The sequence below is a fragment of the Hylaeus anthracinus genome, unplaced genomic scaffold (genome assembly GCF_026225885.1).
Source record: "Hylaeus anthracinus isolate JK02 unplaced genomic scaffold, UHH_iyHylAnth1.0_haploid 0, whole genome shotgun sequence".
Taxonomy (NCBI): domain Eukaryota; kingdom Metazoa; phylum Arthropoda; class Insecta; order Hymenoptera; family Colletidae; genus Hylaeus; species Hylaeus anthracinus.
In genome coordinates, this window is record NW_026533254.1 from 12,282,289 (window position 1) to 12,300,011 (window position 17,723).

At 44.1% G+C, this 17,723-nt stretch overlaps 1 protein-coding gene across 1 annotated transcript in view; it reads left to right on the forward strand.

The window, feature by feature from the left end:
* Window positions 1-17,723, forward strand: part of LOC128888792 (uncharacterized) — a 91,380-nt gene that overhangs the window by 63,446 nt on the left and 10,211 nt on the right. Inside the window, exon 3 of the mRNA XM_054145921.1 lies at window positions 15,246-15,303. Within this exon, the coding sequence (XP_054001896.1) occupies window positions 15,246-15,303 (58 nt within the window). The remainder of the gene's footprint in view (window positions 1-15,245; window positions 15,304-17,723) is intronic.

Consider the following 17,723-nt stretch of genomic DNA (forward strand, 5'->3'; position numbering starts at 1 on the left):
GCGAGCCTCCACCAACAGATGAATTTTTCAATTCTCCTTTTTTACGACGGGGCGCAATTCTTACAGAGCGAACACTCGGCTCCCCGACAGAATGGAAATGCCAGAATAGAAACCATCGCGGGCCCGATGGGAACTGGAACAGGAATGGCTGAGAAATCGTCTTCGAAGAGGTCTTTGATTCCGGAATAGATTTCTAATCACTTCTCCTTGCAATCCGAAGGATCTTTTGTTCAAAACCTCCGATCTGGTATTTCATGCTCGTGCAAAGGATCTCCGGAAAAAAATCACGCGAGAAGATGACCCGGACGATTTAACGAAACGAAACCGCCCAACAGCCTCGTCGAAGCCACACGCCTATCGAAACGAGCCCTTGAAAGAATCCGATATCCATCGAGTTCGATTGGGATTGTCGAACGACGAATACCACGCCGGAGAGCGCAGTGTAGCACGTAATAATATTCGAGTATCGATGGGCAGGTCGTTAATCATAGCGCGAGACGCGCCGCGAGTGTCGCGCGAAAGGTGCTCGAAATAAAAATAATAACAAAAACAAAACGAGCGGCGAGAGAGAAAGACGGGCGGGGGAAAAAAGAAAACGGAATCAAAGCAGCGGGTTTTTCCAGCTTGGCAAGTCGTTCCATTTCATCCCTGGTTTTAAATGCATAAAACATTTGGGCGACGACGATCCGTTTGGGAACATGGAAACATCGTTCGCGCGGTTAACGTTTCTCCGTCGTTTCTTTTCCTTGAACCTTGACGTTTCACTGCAAAAGGGAGGGGCGAGGGGGAGGAGGGTGGTGGTGCGGGAGGGTTGGTCGCATTTTTCCGTGCTGCTTTCCTTTTTCCCTTTTGTCGTCGGTGTTCGCGTACCAGCGACTATACGTGGCGAAACGGTGCCCGTTGTTACTTTTTTAACGGAATTAGAAAACGGCGAATCCTCTCGGGCTGGTCTAAGAGGGACGTTGTTGTAAAATGAATGTTTCATGTCGAATTACGTTGTATTCTTGTAGAGTGAAAGAAACGGTGCGACGATGTCGCGGGGTGATATTTTGGCAAATTGAGTATTAGTTGGAGTACAGAAGGTAATTGAAAGAAAATTCATCTGGTTTGGGGCGAAAGTGGTACGAAGCGTAGGAAAGCTTCAGATAAATTGACATACACGCACTATTATATTACATGGACAAGGCAAGTAATGTCGTTTTTTTTAATTTGAAATAATTGTTTATCGCTCGCTAGCTCATTGATTTTTACCGATCTGGCATTCAAAATTTGTACACTAAATGACAAAAGGCTGTTGATAACGAGGCCGGTTACATAATTGATTAAAAAAAAAAAGAATTTATTAGAAATTTGTTCGAATTTAATGTAAAATAAAGGACATTACTTTCCAGTCCATCTAATATTTAACTAAATTTAAGAAACACATATATTTTATTTCAACGACATAGAACTACGTCAAAGTGCATCCAAATAGTAAAGTGCTTGCCTACCGATAACAGGGTCCCCTATCCGAATACAGTTATTTATTTTGGTACACGTTTGGGATCGTCTTACTCCCAGCGAATCGATACACGTCCGTCGGAAAACAGCCGACATTTAATTTTTTATTCAACAATTTCGTGGCGTCTCCGCTGTCAACTGTATCCCCGAAGGTGACGCGATTCAATTACCAGCGACGGCCTCGATCCGAGAGAGGAAAAAAAAGAAGGCACCAGCAACAGTTTCCAGGGGTTTACCTCGGCTGTCTGATCAATCATCGCCTTCTTTGATTGATTCCTCTAGCGTCGTGATTCGGCTAGGCAGACGCGAAAGGATTGACTTTACGTCGACCTCTTTTCTTGGAGGTCGCGTCTAAATTCTTTTCTCTCACACGTGAGCGTACGTCTTGTTTCTCCTGGAATAAATTATTCATAGCGAAGTAGAATATGCAACCACGCACAGACTCGCGTCCGACAAAATTATACACCGATTTCGTAGACGGTATATTCGCATTATTCGAGTTCCTTTAAATTAATTCGTTTCTGTACATTAACTCTCATTAATAGTAACGAAGTAAATCCACGTTATATAACGAATACAAATTTGTGTTACTTACATTCCACAAAATGAATTTGTGTCTACCCATTAATTTTTACCAATGTAGGGAAGTAAATTCACATTAGTCCATGCTCGCACGTATTATTTAAATAAGTATAAATTCCTAATATCGAGATCGATTTGCAGGAATTTTCGCTCGCAGATTAATTTCCACTTCACCTTATCAAAGCTCAATTTGTTTCGCACGCAATCTGAGTACCATAAAGGCGTCTGTTTGTTATTAATTTCCTGGTTTAGTCAGTCTCTCATGGACAGAGCGGTTGGCGGGAATCGGGAAGACCCAGTTTTGCGAGTCGATTCGCTGGTTAGACTTTCTCTTTGTGCGAATCGCAGCCGTCTGTCGTCTTTCTGCGCGGCTGTCCTTCCACTCGTCGCGCGCAGAAAGGAGAAATTACTTCCACGGCCGGGACGGGATTTCATCCGCCGTGGCGGTACTTGAAATTTTAAACGCCTTTGTCTCTCCTCTTCTCCCGTCTCGGTGACTGTCGTGCGCTTTCTTGGCCCGTTCGACGGGATTCACGGACCCGTTAACTCTGTGCGTCGCAAGAATTTCTAATGGTTTCTAGGCCCCTCGCACTCTGGAATGAGTGCAACAGAAAAAAACCTGACGTGTGCTCCAGATACACTGGCAGCCCACGGAAATACACCAGAAAAATGTGCAACCATGAATCACTATTGTTATCCTTTCGAAAAGTAACGTTTGTTCCTTTCTTTTAAAAATCTTTCCTCTTGCGGTTTTTAAATATTCTTTTCGTCCTTTCCTTCTCTAACATTCTTTTATTATACATAACCAAGGGGCTTTTGCAGTAAACGAAGAGAAAGAACATGATTTACTTTATTCCAAAGCATACACCTCTGTGGCGTTTGGAAATTGACTCATTTATCGATCCCTTAGCTTTTCACGACAATAAAAACATTGATTTGCCACTCTATTACCGATTTCGGAACGGTCTCCAAATTCCTGCTTGGCCATCGTCGCCACAGAGATTTGTCTTTGACATCGAACAAGCTCTCCAACCAGCCGGACGCTTTTTCCAGCCCGGATAGGACCTCGTCAATTTCTTACCCCGGGAAAAGCTCGTCGAAAAACATTCCTCCGTTCCGTTTCCAGCAATTCATACAGCTTTAATCGCCTCGTTTCCCGGTAACGTGGCTCTCGCGACAGTTTTCAGTTTTTCCACGCCATTGCGCCCTCGCTTTGAGCCCACCATCGATTCGTTTGCGCGTTCTCGTTCCGCGAAAGACCATCGCGTGTAATTGACACCACTGAAAACCACCGCAGAGACCGGGAGGGGGTGGCAGGGTCGCCGCAGCAAAGGGAAGGTATTTTTGTTTTTCGCAAATATTCGCGGACCAACGTGGAAAAGCCCAAGTTTACACGTTTCCACGTTCGCGTGACGACAGAATTCGAGTTGTTTCTGGAAGGCTCGTAAAAGTTCAAAACGACACCGGTAACAGGACAGCGACGAGCCGAATGGTTTTTCGAAGAGCAGCGGTATGCGCGAGCAGGAAATTCGCGAGAAATTGAAATTTCTCGCGAAGTCGTGAGGAGGGCCTAGTTTTCGGGAGCGAGAGGGGATAAAACGTGGAACTCCCCGAGAAAGTCGACTACTGAATGTCCTCCTTGCTCCTGTGGGCTGCGAAGTTTGATTCTGGTAAAGGGACACCAGCCTAAGAAAGGGATGACATTATCGCTATCGACGAAAGTGTCGTAGAAGTGGTTCTTACGAAATGTTCACGGGTTTGGGCGCTGAAAGGGGTTGTTATTAATCGATAACTTGGTCTATTTTTGTCGTCGAGGAGGGTGTTTCGTCGACACCCTCGCAGAGAACTTTCATCTGGCGCTTTTTTGAAAAATAAATTGAAATTTAAAAGGTGAAGTTATTTTTAATATCGCAACATGGAGACAGCAAACTGTAGTCCGATGTAGAATTACGATTGTATCAAGAATAGGGGAAGAGATGCGAATGTGAAAAATGCATGGCCACGAGGCACTACAATATTGCTACGTAACCCATTTCAAATCACGTCTTCTTTCAAACGCACGACCGCTTGTAATTTTATTCTAGAACCTCATGCTACCCATTGTAATTAAGAGGAACGCTTTCAGATCGTCTTTACCATTGTAAGCCCAAACGAGACTGACAGATGTGTTTGTAATTATTATAAAGTGTGCCACACTTTCCTCTTCACTGATAAACATAGGGGTTGCAGAACTTCGTTTCTTAATACATAACAATTTTTGTTTAACTAAATAAGGACTAAACAGCGTCTTTTATTAAGAAAAACTAAAATCCTAATACCCCTTTTGGAAAACCTTTTACACGAAACACAGCGAAACACAAGCCATTCGTTTCTTTAAGAACCTCCCCTGAAAGTATCTCAGTTTTCTTAAAAATCTACATTTTCTACTTATAAAATAAATCACACAATTAGATCCTCGATCGAACTCCTCAAGATTCCCAATACGTCCTACAGTTCTGTTCCGGGAACAGCCTCCATGTTCCTCGGGGGTAGATTCGTCAAAGTGGAAACTCTAGTTCGGCGAAATCACGCGCGTCGTTCGATACACGGACTCAACTTATTTACATTTCCCCCACGACTGTTTCGACGCCGGAAGCCAAGACGGCGTTACGATGCGTGTCGCGAGGCGTCGTGGATTTCCTCTCGAGGCTGCACGCGCTTTAACTAGCAAATGAGAGTATCCCCGCTTGTTCCACAATGCAGCCACTCGGGCGCGAACGTCGATCCACTCGCTGCTCGAACGGCACTCGACGGGAGGCAAGCCCAAACCCGAAGAGCGAACGTCACGCATGAAGGACGCTTCGAGGCTCGGGAATTTTCATTACGACCAAACTTGGCCCCGAGAATCGTCTGGAATAACATCCTCTCTCCGCGGAAATTCGGAGGATTTTTTCGGTGGCTTCCTTTGGAAGACTTCTTTTTTTTCTATTTTCGAGGAATCGTTTCTTCTTTTTATTTCTTCGAACTCTGTAGAATAATTGGCGATATATTGGGAATTATTTTATAACGGGATCCCTTGCTAATATATTCATTGGTATAATAATCGATGGATGCAGCAAAACGTGCTTTGCTTAAGTGTGGTACAACAGGTACGTTGATCGTCCACTTAAAGATACGTCGAGTAATGGTTGCGTTATTAACGCTATCGCCCGTTGGATGATAAACCGTCGGTTGAGGTTTGATTAAGATGAAATTTGTCCGTCGATCTATCGACAAGAGCGAGCCAGTGGACAATATCGGACGGATCTACCCGCGTTACAACTATCGACAGGCGGTAGTTGCTGTCTGTCGCTGTCAGTCATTAACTACTGCGCGGCCGTCTGACCATTCAGGCACCTTCACTACTGCCAATCGATGAGTTACACGTCGATCGACCCCCCTTTGCGTTTCACTCCTTGAGAGTCAACCGTGACAACGTCGATACAAAAGACTCATTTATCGTCGTTGTTAAAAAGTACATTGTACAACAATAACAAAAAAAGTTTAACGTTAAAATGTATAAACAGGATAGAATTCAAGACGGAAAGTATACTTCGAACAATTCTTTACGTCTTGGATATTAAATCTGTATCAATGGAGCCTACCTCGTCAGTTTTGAAAAGTATAGGTAAAGGTATCAATAGCCAATCACGGAAAATGAAAATATACTCATTTAAAGTTTACTTCCACTAAGTCCGTCTCAAACTTGCAAAGCCGAAGGCATCGGTTCCCCTAGTCTTTATTCGTACCATATCCGACGCTTTTTAAAATAATACCAGAAAACCTCTGCATCGACGTCACCAAGCTTTTCTTGGTCGCAGCTTTCGAATAATTAATTATCCCCGTCTGCAAAGCAATAATTAATTATTCCACGTTTACCATCCTCGCTCCGTGGTCGCGAGTCACTCGGTTTACAAGCTCGACAATTAACAAAAACGATTTTACAAGCGAGATAGCTTTTAGATCGCAGTTAATTCGCGTTCACCTTCGAAGCGTTGCATCGTCCTCCCTTCTATCCTTTTTTATTGGCGCTCGCGCGTTCAAAGCGGCCGATTGTTCAGCGAGAAATACCTCGGAAGAGGCGCCTGTTACGCAAACAAACTCTATTTACCGTCGAGATGAGGCGAAACACGTTGCCGCGAACGTGGGTACAAAGGAGACGTTCCCTTTGCAAACTTTCGCACTCCTGGAGACTCAAACCCCTTAGTTATGGGTCCTTTCCCTTATCCTGCGACGGCATCAGTCTTCCTTAGCTGTGTTTAGATAGTTTCGAATGTACTTGGATATATTCGAGTACGTCTGAATACGTTTGAATCTATTTGGAGATGTTTGAATATATCTGGACTCGTCTAAACACGCTCAGATACATACGAATATGTTCGAAAACGCTCGAACAAACGCGAATATATTCGAACTTAAACTCTTAAACGCTTAAACTCCTTTCTTTATAAATGAACGTACTCCTGCACGTTTGTGTATATTTGGTATGTGTGTGTGGTTGTGTATATCTGAAGACATTTGAATACGCCTGGACCCGTCTAAACACGCTTAGATACATACGAATATGTTCGAAAACGCTCGAACAAACGCGAATATATTTGAACTTAAACTCTTAAACGCTTAAACTCCTTTCTTTATAAATGAACGTACTCCTGCATGTTCGTGTATATTCGACTACATTTAACTACATTTAGAAACTAGCAGTAAATTCTAGAAGCTCGGAATTCTACCAAGCTTCCCCTTCCCCGTAAAGATGGGAAATTGTAAAGAACGAAACGCCAAGCCCGGTGCCGCGTCACGCGCACCCCGTTAAACGCACGCCGCTTATAAAGTAAAGTCCTCGAACGCGAAAACAGAAGGCAGTAATCGCGCGTCGTAAACCGTGGCGAACGGCTGGCGGTAACGCTCCCTTTTTCGCACGTTCTAAATTATCCCCCGGGCTGCGGCACGCGCGTTTCAACTCCCCGTAAACACGTTCTCCCCGGACGTTTCCCTCGTCGTTTCGCGACACCAAGTCCCGCGGTACGTTTCCCAGCGAAATATCGGCCACGTTTCCCGGGTAACAGCTCGAAACGGCTCGACAAACGTTTTCTGGAAAAGCACCTCGCGGGACGGCGAAACGATGATGGATCGCGTGGTCGCTTACCGCAGTGTTTAGTTTTGTAATAGAAACACAATCGATACTGGCGACGAAGACACAGGCGGTCGCGTTGAAATATTTCGAAAATTTTTCAGGACGAGTTGCGATAATTCGAGAAGTTCAATTTTTGGGAAGAAGACGAGGTGGAAGAATATAGTTCATTCTTAGACTTTAACCCCTTGCACTCGAGGCCTTTTTTTCTGGTATCTGTCGGCAACTCGGGATGTTTCTTAGCATTCTATTGCCATGAATTCTAAGCTATCTAGATTTGAGAATAAGGTTACCTTTACCTCACAATCATTTTATTGACGCTTCGAATCCCCAAAAAAATGAAACCTAAACAAGCATTACTGCTGGTTGATTTACTGCGTGAAACCTAATGGTGACTGAGAGTTACCTCTCGAGTGCAAAGGGTTAACATTTAGTACAATAACAAGTCGAATTGACCTTTACTTCATTTTATTAAGATCGAAGAATATGTCTACCCCTTAGACATCCCCTTTAACATCTCGTACGATATCGAGTGAAACAGACCTAGAACCTTTACCGTCGATGATTGCAATTCTCCTTTAAAGAAGAATAAGCCGATTTCCATGGAGCATTCGACGCTGAAATAAATTCGAATACTCACAGCTCAATTTTCGCGAGGAATGTGGGGGCGGAGCGTGGGCTGAGTGTTTCCCTACTGTTTTTAAGCCGGATGGCAGAAAGACGAGAAGCTTTGGGCGTGAAGCGGAAACGCGCTCGTGAAAGACGTCGATCACCGTCGAGGGATTCGTAAACGAGTGTTCCGATCGAAAAGAGAACGACGGGAGGGGGGATGGCAAAGAGAAGAAAGTACAGTTTTATCTGACATGGAAAGGAGACGGGCGTGGAGCGGATTTTATCGATAGCCGCCCTGTGGATACCGATCGCAGGGATTCCCTTTAACGTAGACTTTGAAATTGAAATGCCTACGACGACGCGCGGGATCGAATTCATGCGGGAGACTCGAGAACGGAGTAAGAGGATTCGGGCGAATTTTAAGGACGCCAATTTGCGTCGAGTTCTTCGAGTCATTTCCATTTTATTAGGTTCCACCGCGCGCGCGCGCGACACGAGTCGAAAATAGACCGTAAACAGACCCGGCGGACATAAAAATTCTGGAGACGACTTTTCTCCACGGATGATTTTCCATTTTTAGAGACGTTACCAGATTCTATCGAAGCGATGGATTCGTGACGCGATAAATAAAGGCTGAGGTAGCAAGGATAGCCTTTAAGCTTCGCTGCTTTATCGCGGGTTTAAATTCTGATTAACTAATCCGTCCCTTAATAATTTCCCATTTCTTTTATTTCACGTTCTTTATTTACGTTATTTCTGAACGTAACATTACTTCAGCGATTTGTCGCAAGCAAACAGTTATCATTTTAATCCCGCCGTTTGAAAGTGGTCGCGTAAATTTACTTCAGCTGGTGTACTGACCCAACCAAAACGAAAACTCACCGGGAATGTCTCGACGCCTCCGTCGTTATACGACCGCGTGGCGACGTTCTTCTGGAGAATTTATCCGCTCGCAATTTACCACGAAACGTTCCGAGAACCGCGCAATTGCCCTCCCCTGGAAAATAAATTCCATGGCAGGTGTTGCCATTCCGCTAATTGTTTGGCGGCGAAGCCCGTCGGGCTGAATGGCGTCACCCTCCTTCCGTTTCCCGCGCGACATGTTTAAACGCGATCCAGACGCGCGCTGGAAAATATCAGGAAGTCCGTTAAACTATCCACGCAGCTATTTAGCGCGCATGATACCCGACGTTTATCCATTTTACGGAAAGTCGATCGTGGTGAAATATTAAAGTTGATAAAGATGTTGGAAAAAACAGATCGATACTGTATCTCGAATAGGGAATTTAATTAAATGATTAAGCGGTACTAAATTTTAGTGGTTATTCCCGTGTTATCGCAAGAATCAGAGTTACGACTCTTACCTTTTTAGACACGAATCGTATTAGGTTGTCCAGAAAGTTCGCGCCAATTTCTAAGAAAAATTCAAAGGCATATAATGTATACATACGCGTGTTTATTGAATTACATAGGTGCCATTTTGTTCCGCAACCTTTCCACCTTTTAAGGGATGTATACATGTTATTTGTTTTCAACCATTTCGATATATTCAGATCTACCAAAAATCGACATGAACTTTCCGGACAACCCGATATTTCCAAAAACGAACGAAACTTGGAGCTACCCTCGAAAAACAACTCGAGCCAGTCAAATCGAAATAAATCGTCTCATTTACAACGATCGCAGCGTTGAGCTCCGCAACGCGATACGAATACTACCGTCGTTGAAATCACTGGAGCGACGCCATATTTCTCAGGGCTGGGAAATGTCCGCGTTATAAAGCTTACCTCGATGACTTGACGCGTTCGCTAAACACGAATTTTCCATTAGGTGGCGCTTGTATACATCCAGGTTACGACTACCGCGATAACACCGTCGATAAAGCCTTCCTCCTCCTCCTCCTTCTTCTCCTCCTCCTCCTCCTCCTCTCGTTCCCGTTTGCATCCTCCTTAATGCCTTCGTTAGCCGTGATAAAAAATCCACTTTCTTCCGTTCTGTTTGCAGGGCTGATAGTCGAAATTGGGTTTACCGTAGCCTAGCCATCTAGCTACTCCTACTACACGATGAATTTGCCCGTTTATGGCATCGTAATCGCATCGACGCCGGCGATAACGACGACGATAAACCGGTTTCGTCGACGTCTTCGTCGATGGACGTCGCTCGAGATAGGCGGCGCTATGTATCGTCGCGAAAATGGTCGCTGCTGTCACAAACTCGACGCGTTTCGCGATACACGTAGAAGTCGTAGTCCCTTGTAAACGACGCATTCCGGTGACGCGTTCATTCGAAAACGACACTCGTAAGAGACTACCAACTCCATCGAACGATTTCTTCGAAACCAACGAACCGTATTGGAATTGCCACTTTATTTACACGAGTTTCTGATACGGCAACGGAACACAAATTCTAAAACTAAAAAAATAAGAGAACAAAGGTGGCCAATATCGACATTACCATATAACAGCACAAGAATAACGTTGAAGTCACAGTTCGATTCTAGATTGCAACATTCGCGTAAAGTTTGACAGAGGAACGTGTTCTATTGACAGTTGGGTGTCTGGACGGAGTTGTTTCTGGAGGTTCGCTCTTTAAGGTCACGCCACGATGATAGGCAGCCTCCAATTTCCGGTTCCTTAACAGAGGGGCCGCCTTTTGAGCGCCTGAAAAGCACTTAAGACACTGCGAATAGCGCCAGCGGCGACGATAAGGAGTCCCGATAGATGCCAGCTTCGCTCTTAGGTATCGACGTTAGGCATCTCGAACTCTCCGACCGGGTCTCGATGCACACAGAGGGTCGAGAATCGACCACTCTTCCCCCTCGCCCTACAGTTTGTAGAGTTTGTGTTTTCCGCGCCTCGTGAAATCGAGGCGACGTCGCCCCGTTCAGAAACGATGGCAGACGAGCCTTCGCGAATTCAGGTCGATATCGGCGACAAATTCACGCTTGATTGACAAGTATCGTTTCGAGGAGACTATGAGAATGTATCGCGAATTATTCAGATTTAGGTGTGCCGTTCTTCCTTATCACTTGGATTCCATCTCCTCGAGTAAAATAATAGTTGAAATACAAGTTCTGAACTGAACTTAAGAAATTTAGGAGTTATATAAATTGTACAATTTATAATATATATATTTTTGACTTGCTACACTCTGATATACTCGATACGTATCAGTAAGGTTACAGTGCATGGGTATGAAGAACTTTTAATGGAATAAAAGTGCAAGTCAAGGAGGAATAATTCTTTTTGCAAAAATGCATCGAGTAAAATAATATTAGTTTGTCTGGAAAGTCCGTGCCAAATTTTGCTAGGTGGTACACGTCTGTGTACCATGTGTATATATTGGAATGGTTGAAAACAATTAACATGGGTGCATCCCTTAAAAGGTGAAAAGGTCGTGGAACAAAATGGTATTTATATAGTTCAATAAAATGTATATCAGAATTCAAACGTGCCTTTGAATTTTTCTTAAAAATCGGCATGAACTTTCTGGACAACCCAAGTTGAAATACAAGTTCTGAACTGAACCTAAGAAATTTTCCAAGGGGTTATAAAAATTGAACAATTTATAATATATAATTTTCTAAATTGCTACACTCTGATATACTCGATACGTATCAGTAACGTTACAGTGCATGGGTATGAAGAACTTTTAATGGAATAAAAGTGCGAGTCAACGAGCAATAATGCTTCTTGCAAAAATGCCTCGAGTAAGATAATAGTTGGAATACAAGTTCTGAACCGAACCTAAGAAATCTTCAGAAGGATATAAATTGAACAATTAACATATAATTTTCTAGAGAGAAACAGCAAGAGAGAAACTTTTAATGGAATAAAAGTGCAAGTCAAGTAGAAAAAGTGCTGCCGCATTTTAATCGTAATCGTCACCGGTTGCCCCGATTAAAATCTCTCCAGCGTTGATCCCGAGTTAGCGTGTTTCGCGGTAGCCAGGGCCAACGAAAGCCGCGATTCGTCGAAAGTTGGTCGCGTGCGTGAAAAGTGGCCGAGGCCAGGCACGTCATAATGAGAGAATAATGAAGACAAATGAACGCCGTTGGGATAGGCGCTGGAAAAGCTTCGCGGTGGAATTAAACGACGCGCCTCTGGAGTCGATTTCGATGTAAATTCGACTCGCGACGCTCCATTGTTTCCCTGCTGGAAATTGCGGCTTGCTCCAGCCGCGTCGTCGATTAAGAAGTCCATCGTCGGAATTGATAATCGCAAAATTTCGACGATGATTGCTTTTAGGGTGTCGATCCAATCTGGAACAATGGGGCACGTTTAATCACTTTTCTCGAACGATTCGACCTCGAGCCATAAAAGTGAGGAAAGTGTAGGGTGGGCTCGAAGGTAGTCTTCTTTGTTGTCTAATGTACTATTGGTTGTTTAATAAATTTGGTGGTGTTTCGAGTATTTTTTGCCAGGTAGAGATTAAAGTGAAATTTCTTGTTGTCGATTTACGAGCCCGTCTATTAAATTAGAATATACGTGTTTCTTGCTCTGAACATCCAGGTGTACTCAAAATTGTCCCGAAATTTTTTCTACCAAACCTCGCCACCATGAATATACATTTAAAATGTATACGTAAACACCAGGGCGAGAACGGCACGGAATTAAATACCGCGAGGCGAGAGAGAGTCACGAGTCGAGAGTCCAATATAAATTCAAATTTCCCGCAACCATTGTTCCCCTTTTCGCTAAGGCGACGGATTTCCGGTCGTGTCCCGTTTCAATTTTACGGTTCAGTCAGAAAATTGATTTTTTTCTTCAAACTTGATACCGTTCCCCGTGCTTACGACAAGTTCTAAAAAATAAAAAATGGAAAATAGAGCTACGTCGCAACATATTTATTTCAAATAAAAAAAAAAAAAAGAAAAAAAAAGGGACGGAAACCAGTGGGCGCCATTTCATCGATTTCCCACAAATTATTCGTCCATTTCGAAAGGAATAAAATCTTCTTCAGTCCCGACGCGAGTCCAGGGACTCCCTTTCGCGAGATCTAAATATTCAATCTCGTCGAATACGCAAATAGTAATTCAATTTCGCTGTTGACGGGGAAAGGGGACGAGTAGGGTGAACAATTTGCATCGATTGTAAGGCGTCAGGACGAATCGCGCGAGTCAAGTATCCGTGGAAGTTAACGGCGATCCGGTTAATCAAACGTCGCGTCGAGGAAAATCGAACTTCCATGGAAAATCGAACTTCTGCACCTGAAAAACGGGCCGGTGTCTCGTGAAATCCGACGATTATATTTCGCCAAGCAACGATTCGTCCATGATCCCACGGAAGTCTACCGTAGTCGTCCTTCTCCGAGATTAATCTACTTAGCTGTCGAGTTTCGCGAAACGGGAACAAACAGAACCGAGGCAGCGATAAGAAACTCGGGGGGGAAGGGTGAGAATTAAATGAGACGTAAACGAGGGATTCGAGAAACAGACGTTGTTCGAGCGAACGAGCGAGTCACTAGAAATCATATTCTACGATACATTTTACCTTTCCGGTTTAAGTATCTCACTTTACGTATGAATTTTCAGACCTCTGAAGCAATAAAAAAAAAAAAAAAACAATATTTAAGACTATCTAAACACATCCAAGTATATTTAAGAGCGTACTAAAATGTTCGAGCGCATCCGAGGAAATCGTAAAGCATCCGTGAACGTCCCAGCGTGTCGTAAAACATCCACGACCACCTCGCGATATCGTATCGGCCATATTCTCGACAGGACCAACCCTACAGGTCTGAAACATTATGCGGTAGCTAATAAACCCGACTGGAATCTGTGCTCCACATTCCCAGCTATGCAATCCAAACGATTCGGGACACTTATTTCACCCCTGGCCGTTACAGTTCCAATGAAATTGTACACCATTCAGCACGCGTTTGCAAATGGTAAACTCGACCGCGTCGTTATTTGCATCCATCGATCTCCGACCGGTTGAACGGGTGTATCCACAGACAATCCTGCACGGAGCGGTGATTCAACAGAGGGATCGTGCGCGGCCCGAATATTCTTGGAATCGTTGACGAATCCACGGAAGAGGCCACGAGTGGTTAGGGAGGAGGGAGGGATGAGGGTGGAACAGGAAGAGTTTAATATGTACGGGAACAGCGGAGGAGTTGCGGAGGGTTTAATATGTACGACGTCCTCGGGGCGTTATAATCGTCGGGTATCGATCACTGCCCGCCTATGACGCAGTCTGCATCGTGGTACTTCGAATTCGTCCAATCAGAGAATACAGGACGACCCCGAGTGACGACCCCGTCCTTTCTAATCACCATTTCGCTTAGCTAGGACCGGAGCTCGGGCTTCTAACGTTGAAACGGCCAGGTGATAGGAAAGGGGAGTCTTTCGATAAAATTGGGGTCACCCGACGAAAATGAGAGTTCTGTGTTTCTTGAAAAGAGCCGAAGGAGTCGAGGCATACTAGACACTCCTGGATGTTCAAGGATATTCCGTAATATTCTGATTTATTCTTGAGAAGTTTAAGACGTGTTATATTACATTTGAATTTGGAACGTTTGAACTGCCTAGAATCGCCTGGTATGGTACACTATTTCTTGCGTGTCATTTTTTTTTTATTTCGTATGGTTCAGAAGGGCGCACGTTTCGAGATAAATATCGATGGAACTAGCCATGCATGAAAGTAGTCTTTCACGTTCGCCGTAGAGCAAGAATCTAAATTATCAATCGACACGACAGATGCTCGTTACGCGTGAAAAACTGACTGATAAAAATACCTGTGCGCGATTCAGTGCACTACAGATCGACAGTTTCCGTGAAAAAGCAAACGTCTAAATCGTTCGTGAGTAACGGATCTTTTAAAAGATATATCGTGGGAACGCCTACGTTCAAATATTTTTTACTGGGCGCTACTTAAATATTACGCAACTTGTATGGTATGTAAACGAAACCTGACAAAATTCCACTCTCGCTGTGGAATATTTTTCACCGACGATAGCGAAACGCACAAATGGAAAAAGTCGAATCGACGCGCAGCGATTTCATCGGTCTGCGTAAATAAAACAGTTGTCGGACAGCTAATGGGTACTGGGAAAATTCGCGAATTTAACGCAACCCGGGAATGCGGGTTAATTGTTCGACGCTAGTTTAAATAACTGCCCCTCGGCGATTTATCGAAGCACCCCTATCCGCACAGGTGTCTGCGTGATTTTTCACATGGCGGAAAAATGCACGCTTTTTTCCCTTTTCAACGTTCGGATGGTACGACGTTACTCGTACTTGAAATATTCGTCTCGTTAATGTCGTATTTTTATTAGACAATTCATTAACAAAAAAAAACAAATCCTTCCACAGTAATTACTTTGTTAATTTTTTAAATTAAATAAGTAGAGTTCTCGCGAGAGCTCGGCACACAACTGATCGGTCCTTTTTCTGTTTCAGAAATATGTCAGCGAGGGCTCGACAGTCCGAGATTGCGTCCCGACGTGTGTGGAAAAGGGTGAGCTCTTCATTTTTCCTACCAACCCAACATTCGCGACAGCCCAATTTAGGATCGCGCATTAGAAACAATTACCCGTGTCCCGAATTTCGTGAATTTCAAACTCTCGAAGCGGAAACGATTCGCTGGAGCATCATTTTATACAACAATGTTAATAAACATTTAAACGAAAACTAACGGGTTAATAAATGAAACTTCGGTACTCCCGTCGCGGATGATACGGCAATAACATCCGTACGTTAATTGCCGACTATTATAAACGGACAAACAAATTTCCCCCACTCGCCTCTAACGCAATTAAACTCACGTTGAAACTTGTCCTCCGAAAAAGGGGTGTCCGCGAGGGAGAATAATTCGAGAATGAGCAGCGAAACAATTACGCGTCGTTCTTGTTATTCCACGCAAATGATCGTAATCGATTTGTCTATATGCGCGACGACGTGCCTCCATTACGTATAATAAAATTTAGTAGACGAAAATTTATGTTCGATACACCCAGCTTTCAAAGCTCGGGGCAATTTCCGCCTGGAATAATCCATCCGTCGATGCGATCGAAAGAGTAGGAGGAATCTTAAGCGAAAGTGGCGCGAAAAGAAATCATTAAGTCTTGAATTCATTCTGGCCGGTTCGTAGAAGACCTGTTGCAATCTTCGCTTCAGTTTCTTGCTGATGAAGTCCAAGAGATTTATGAGGGACTTTATAAGTTATATCTACAAGGGAATCTCTTCTTCGCTCGCTTTCGTAATTGGAAACAAAGTTTGTCTAGCCATCGACGACACCTACTTCACTTGTCTAGTTATGAATCTAGTCTAGTACCGAATCCCCTTGTCTGATCATCTACGTACTCATTCCACTTGCCTGGCCATCATACATTTCAACAACTGCTAAAACCGAGCTACACGAAGTATCCTCCAATCGACTGGAACGGATGACGAAAATTCCCATCCCGCTGTTTGTATAATTTCTCGTTTCCACGAGGATCGAGGATCATTTTGAAAAGCTCTCTGAAAAGTTCAACAGTTCCGTCGAAGATACCAGCGCGGATCAATCGCAGATGGGGAAAAAGCGCAGACACAAGATCCCTGGCTCGAGTTTCTTTCGAAAGCAACCGAGGGGGAAGGTCGATGCTACTCGTTGAAAGGCAACAAGGGGTATTCCATGCGAATCGAAGACCTCTCTCTCTCTCTCTCTTTCTCCCTCGTCGAAGACGACGATCCGCGTGCCCGCTTTGAAATCCGAGCTGCACGCGCGAGCACGTCGAATCCAGTGCGCGCGGTTTACCGCACGAACCGCGCTGGAATTGCTACTCTTCGAATGGTACCTACACCGCCTGGAAATTGGAGCACCAGCTCCACGCTCGACGGGAGAATGAGACGACTCCGTGATTTTTCGCCTCGGACCTTTGACCTCGCGTAACCGTATCATCCCCCATGAACTCGCCGAGATTCACTCCAGCCCACCGTCGATTTCTAAGGATTTCTCTTCTTTGCTGCCTGGAACCAATCCTCCGAGTGTTCCCGGCTCCATTTTTATTAGAGTACTCTCGCTTTCCTTTGAAGCAAACCTACTTAAAAAGTGATCGATCAGAATGTTTCAGGAAGGTAAAATATATTTCTTCGGAGAGGAATGAAAGGCTTGCTTCCATTTATTTTCAGTGCCGTCGTGCGAACTGAATCCGCTTGTCTGACCATTGGTGTACACTTTCTACTTATTACTGAATTATAAATAAGATTTTACTATTCTTCGTATTAGGTTGTCCAGAAAGTTCGTGGCAGTTTCGAAGAAACATATTCAAAAACACGTTTGAATTTTAATATATATTTATTAAATTACATAGACGCCATTTTGTTCCACAACCTTTCTACCTTTTAAGGGATGTATGCATGTTATTCGTTCTCAACCACTTCGATGTATTCAGACCTGTGCCACCTACCAAAAATCGACATGGACTTTCCGGACAACCCAATATCTCGTTATTCCTTCGATGAATTTTTCAGACATCATTTTACGAACAAGGATGTCTGAAAGAACCGAAACCTAATTCTTCGTCTCCTCTAATTTATTCTATTCGCGCAAACAGTGAATGATCCACCGAGGTCGTCGGACGGTCAAAGGTAAACCAGTATCGATGAATTTTTGCCTCGGATCTCGAGGAGGATCGTCCAAGGATCGTTTCTATAATCGAAATAGCGACAATCAAAGAAGCTGTTCCTTCCTGACCGGTCGAATGGCCGGAAAATTCATTAGGGTATGTCCTCCGGGCCGCAATTTCCCCCATTAAAGTCGAGTGTCGTTAAAAGCTGTTCTGTCCGCCGGGCTAGATAACCGACGATAATCGAGAGCGGAGAAGTCGAAGAGCTCGGGAGACTTGGACGACTTCCACGCGACGAAGACTCATGCAAAATGTTCCCAAGACGGAA